Source organism: Salvelinus fontinalis, chromosome 28 (assembly GCF_029448725.1).
Source record: "Salvelinus fontinalis isolate EN_2023a chromosome 28, ASM2944872v1, whole genome shotgun sequence".
Classification (NCBI taxonomy): domain Eukaryota; kingdom Metazoa; phylum Chordata; class Actinopteri; order Salmoniformes; family Salmonidae; genus Salvelinus; species Salvelinus fontinalis.
Genome location: NC_074692.1, coordinates 31032541 through 31038546, shown reverse-complemented (window position 1 = coordinate 31038546; position 6006 = coordinate 31032541). Strand labels below are relative to the sequence as shown.

The 6006-nt window shown below is 42.9% G+C and overlaps 1 protein-coding gene across 1 annotated transcript in view; it reads left to right on the top strand.

Moving 5' to 3' along the window:
- The first annotated feature begins 1744 nt into the window (after positions 1 to 1744).
- The window catches only part of LOC129826586 (NMDA receptor synaptonuclear signaling and neuronal migration factor-like), an 80916-nt gene continuing 76654 nt past the window's right edge, over positions 1745 to 6006 (top strand). Inside the window, exon 1 of the mRNA XM_055887487.1 lies at positions 1745 to 2129. Within this exon, the coding sequence (XP_055743462.1) occupies positions 2059 to 2129 (71 nt within the window). The 5' untranslated portion in view covers positions 1745 to 2058. The remainder of the gene's footprint in view (positions 2130 to 6006) is intronic.

Below are 6006 nucleotides of genomic sequence, written 5' to 3'. Positions count from 1 at the left end.
TCTGGCCAAGCAGACAAGTACCCACCATGCTTGCCAGACGGCACCTTTAAGTATAGAAAAAGGCAGGTACTCATCTCTATAACTGTCTCGCAATCATTTTGATTATTTAAAATTGCCCAAAACCTCTCTAAAAAGACCTAAACTTCTCTCCTAAAGCCAAACCCATCCCTGGCTAATGTTGTGGTCTGAATTTCTCTCTCACTATCTGCCCATTGTACTAATAAACACACCCCCAGGAGACTGTCTTAACTCTTCCTCTTTTGGCTGCAAATCTGAAGAGGACTCGCTAGTAAGTACATCTGCATGGTCAGATGTCCAAATGTGCTCTTAGCATTTGTGTTCTCTATGATGTCCACATGGAACTCTGTTTCTAATCTATCAGGCTGTAATCTCTTCTACAAATATGGGGAAAACATTCACGCTACTTTCTTCCTCTACAATATTTCAAAAGTGAAGGGTGGTTCGCACACACAAATAGACAAAACAGAAATTAATTTTTCATTTTCAATAAATGAATTTCCTTCTTGCTTTTCAGCAGGCATGGGAAAAATTCACACTGATATCTCAGTGTCAAGTGTGTGTAAATGAACCATACTTTCTCCACTTCTCTACCCATCCCTTGGTCTCTGTCTGGAAGTCTCTGCTGTCCTCAGTAGCAACCCGTCAGTCCTGTGGTTCCAAAGACACATGACACATCCCAAATGGCACCCTACCCCCTATATAGTGCATTACTTTTGACGGGCGCTGGTCAAAAGTAGTACACTATATTGGGAATAGGGTGCCATCTGGGATGATGCCACATATCTTTTTTTTCTTCTTTTTTTACATTGCTGTTACATGCTGCCGTTCCATCATAGACACTGTCCGTGGTGCTGAAAGAGTTGTTGTGGAGAGTGGAGTGGGGGTTGTCCATGGTGCTGAAATAGCTATTGGAGCTTGGGGTGTTGTCCACAGCAGTAAACCACACCTGCCAATAGAATTTGGTTAGATGGATGGTGTGGTTGGTCAATGATGTCATCTCGGTATATAATGTGTTGATGTCAGTGACAAGGTCACCAAGATAGATGATGATTCAGGCTTTGCTTTGAGGCAAGGGCTGACTTACTTCCTCTTCATAAATAATAATTGTGCCATAGGATGCACAATTCAATGGGATATATATATATATACAGTAGCGAGGCTACATACAGACACCGGTTAGTCAGGCTGATTGAGGTAGCATGTACATGTAGATATGGTTAAAGTGACTATGCATATATGATGAACATAGAGTAGCAGTAGCGTAAAAGAGGGGTTGGCGGGTGGTGGGTGGGACACAGCGCAGATAGCCCGGTTAGCCCTGTACCGCTTGCCATGCGGTAGTAGAGAGAACAGTCTATGACTGGAGTGGCTTGGGTTTTTTGACAATTTTTAGGGCTGTTCTATTCAAACAGCACACTTCTGGTATGTTCCATAGACGGCTCTGAATGACCCAGCCCTCACCCGCTACAGTCATGTCATTCCGTGACTTGACTGTGTGTGTGTGTGTGTGTGTGTGTGTGTGTGTGTGTGTGTGTGTGTGTGTGTGTGTGTGTGTGTGTGTGTGTGTGTGTGTGTGTGTGTGTGTGTGTGTGTGTGTGTGTGTGTGTGTGTGTGTGTGTTATTTATTTATTTATTTACTTCGGGGGGGGGGGGGGGGGTGCAGTCCTTTTATGGCTGTCGTTTCCTTCCTGTCCGTCCATTCCTCTCCGCTTCAGTTGAATCAATGAGGAGTTGAGCGCAACAGAGGGAGGCAGTCAACCGCGCGCAACGAGCCACCAGTGCATCTGCTGTTGGTGCGCTTGCAGTCACACACTACAAGCTTTCCATCTTTAACGTGAGCTTTATAGATTGAAATTAAATGAGTATGAAATAACAAAACTGGTTTAAAAAAATACTCAGCGAAAAGGGGGAGTTTTTCTCCAGGTGCGATGGTTCCGCTTTCCCTCCGTTTTTTCTACGAACGTTTTTCTTCCTTCATATCTGCTCGCCCATCAGTGGAATGATCTGGCTTTTATCTTGTGTCGTTTCCACTTCAGCATGGGAACTGCCGGGTCCAAAAGGAAGACTTTAAGGACCGATGCAATTTCTTCTGTGGCCGCAAAAGTTAGGTGAGTGCTCGGGGGCCGGAGCTCCTTCGTAGCTCTCTGATATAATAACTGGAGGGATGCATGGTGCATGTCACGGTGCTGATGTAGACGCGTCTACCGGGCGAAGTAGCGACAACGCTGAATTGTTCGAGCAGTAATAGCAAACTAGCTGAAACTAAAGTTATAATTATATACAAATGCTAGCCTATCATATATTTGTTTCCCAGTTTACTGCTGTGGCGTTATGTGATCAAATATCTGCTTTACAAAAGTATTTACATTGCAATGATAGGCTAAATCTGCTGTCATAGCTACCTTCCTGTAAATTATATTCCTCTACTGTATTTTATTTGCATTAGGCAACAATGATAATGCATCTTTCCAGGTCCTTGGACAGCATTGGGAATTTAACAGCTTTTTTGGCAACAGAACATGCTGTTATGGATTTTTTGGAATCATTTTTTGAGCAATAAGAGTTAGTAAAATAAGCGGTTTAATTGTACACTCCTTATGTACTGTAGACTACTGTATTTTTCTTCAAGCGTTACACTTCCTACTATCAAGCTTCTTGAAGCCCAGTAGCCTAAAGGGGGTTATTAGTATTTTATACTTTTTAGATAAGTTACTTAGGAATGTTTGATCTGATATGAAAAGGCATATGAAATGCCACCAATCAACTGCACACAACATTGAATCCTAAACCCTTGATTGTAAATGGCATGTAGCATGGTTGGCAACAACACATTTTTTAAAATGTTTCAACTGTTTTAAGCTTTCCAACGCACAGGCTCTGGGATCTACAGTGTGCCAGAAAATGTATTCTACACTATTATTTAAACACCAAAACAACAAGAAACGTGCCTGAATTTGGTCAAATGTTTGTTTTGAAATAGCTATAATTGGGCATGACACACCGTGGAGCTAGGAACACAAGCATTTTGCTACACCCGCAATAACATCTGCTAAATATGTGTATGCAACCAATAAACACCAAAACAGCATGAAACCCGAATTTGGTCCTTTTTTTTGTTGCAAGATCTATAATTAGGGATGACACAACGTTTATGACTCATCTCTAACGCATCAGGTTTGGTGATTATTTCCCTTGAAGAACCATGAGTCATGCCCTCACACCTTTCACACAGTTCCAGATGTGTCAGGACGCTGTCACTTAATCCTGTGTGCTGAATATTGTAATATTGCAAGATTATGAGCTTTTCAGAAGAACTTGCAGCACCCCATGTCATGCTACCCACAGACTGATCTCACTGTGCAGGCATTGATCGATCTCTCTCTCTCTCTCTCTCTCTCTCTCTCTCTCTCTCTCTCTCTCTCTCTCTCTCTCTCTCTCTCTCTCTCTCTCTCGCGCTCTCGCTCTCGCTCTCTCTCTCGCTCTCTCAGCATAAATCAAACTGATCACAGTGTCAAATACATATTATTGGACTGAGGCCCAAGAGCCATGTTTTCCACTCTTTCTATGACAGATGTCGAGACGTGTTTATGGCTCTTCAGGAAGCAATCCCCCAGAGCTTTAGTGTACCGTTTTACCCGTAGATAGCCTAGACAACCCACTGATGTAATGGTGATGTGGTATCACATCACTTTTGCCTCAGAATCACAATCACTGACTGATTGGTTGTCAGATGAGTTTGGACCTCGAGTGTAAAACCATTTCATCCCTCCGACTGACAAACAGACCCAATCTCTTCTGCGTTGTGTATTTGTCTCTGAGTCTGAATGGCTTGATTAACTATTGAGTCCTACTTTTGACAACTGCATCTAGCCAATGAATGGACAAGTTACATCTGCTTAGAAGAATTGAATCCCTTAAAGCTGCCCAAACTTTATTAAACTGATATTTCTTATTTTCTTTCTTTTTACTTTTGGGATTATGTGTGTATTGTTTTGTATTGCTAAGTATTATCACTGCACGGTTGGAGCTAGAAACACAAGCATCTCGCTGCACCTGCGATAACATCTGCAAAAGTAAATGACTGGTAACACTGTTCTTATTTAGCCAAGTACTATATGTGCTTTAGCCACCTATGGAGAGAAATGCCACTGATCCTATTGCAGCTCTGAATATCTGCAGAGACTGAATGCTGAAGGTCACTGTTTCATTTTTATTTTTTTTATTTTTATTTCACCTTTATTTAATCAGGTAGGCTAGTTGAGAACAAGTTCTCATTTTCAACTGCGACCTGGCCAAGATAAAGCAAAGCAGTTTGACACAAAACAACACAGAGTCACACATGGAATAAACAAACATACAGTCAGTAATACAGTAGAAAAAGTCTATATACAGCATGTGCAAATGAGGTAGGATAAGGGAGGTAAGGCAATAAATAGGCCATGGTGGTGAAGTAATTACAATATAGCAATTAAACACTGGAATGGTAGATGTGCAGAAGATGAATGTGCAAGTAGAGATACTGGGGTGCAAAGGAGCATAAATAAATACAGTATGTCGATGAGGTAGTTGGATGGGCTAATTACAGATGGGCTATGTATAGGTGCGGTGATCTGTGAGCTGCTCTGGCAGCTAGTGAGGGAGATATGAGTCTCCAGCTTCAGTGATTTTTGCAGTTCATTCCAGTCATTGGCAGCAGAGAACTGGAAGGAAAGGCACCCAAAGGAAGAATTGGCTTTGGGGGTGACCAGTGAGATATACCTGCTGGGGCGCGTGCTACGGGTGAGTGCTGCTATGGTGACCAGTGAGCTGAGATAAGGCGGGGCTTTACCTAGCAGAGACTTGTAGATGACCTGGAGCCAGTGGGTTTGGTGACGAGTATGAAGCAAGGGCCAGCCAAGGAAAGAGTACAGCTCGCAGTGGTGGGTAGTATATGGGGCTTTGGTGACAAAACAGATGGCACTGTGATAGACTGCATCCAATTTGTTGAATAGAGTGTTGGAGGCTATTTTGTAAATGACATCGCCGAAGTCGAGTATCGGTAGGATGGTCAGTTTAATGAGTCTATGTTTGGCAGCATGAGTGAAGGATGCTTTGTTGCGAAATAGGAAGCCGATTCTAGATGTAATTTTGGATTGGAGATGCTTAATGTGAGTCTGGAAGGAGAGCTTACAGTCTAACCAGACACCTAGGTATTTGTAGTTGTCCACATATTCTAAGTCAGAACCGTCCAGAGTAGTGATGCTGGACGGGCGTGCAGGTGCGGGCAGCGATCGGTTGAAGAGCATGCATTTAGTTTTACTTGCATATAAGAGCAGTTGGAGGCCACGGAAGGAGAGTTGTATGGCATTGAAGCTCGCCTGGAGGTTAGTTAACACAGTGTCCAGAGAAGGGCCAGGGGTATACAGAATGGTGTCGTCTGCGTAGAGGTGGATCAGAGAATCACCAGCAGCACGAGCGACATCATTGATGTATACAGAGAAGAGAGTCGTGCACCAAGTAGTTCTGACAACTAACCCGTGTTACTCAGGACATATCTTACCACACATATTATGTATGTACTGCTAGAATGTAGGTAACACATTAAGGACACAGACAGGACACTGTCTCCTCTGTTCTGTTATTTTCTATTGTTAATCTTCCTTGGCTAGACTAACGCAGGTTTCATCAGTAGAATGGGCTAGACAGGAGTGTTGCAGAGCAGACACAGGACTAAGGGTGGTTTCAGCCCCGAGGTCCATCCATACCCCCAAGGTAATGGACTGATCTGTGTAGTGCAACAAAATATTGATGCGTTTGGCCGGGTAACATTGGAATACGTGTACACTTGACTACACTGGGTCTTTTAGTAGAATTCGGAGGAATATTATTGCAAAAGGTGAATTGATTTATCTTTTCTCCCAAAATGTATTTAACCTGCTGTATATTCTGAATCCTCCCGGCTCGTTTCTCATAAGACCCAATTTGTCTGTTTAATATCTCCCAGTG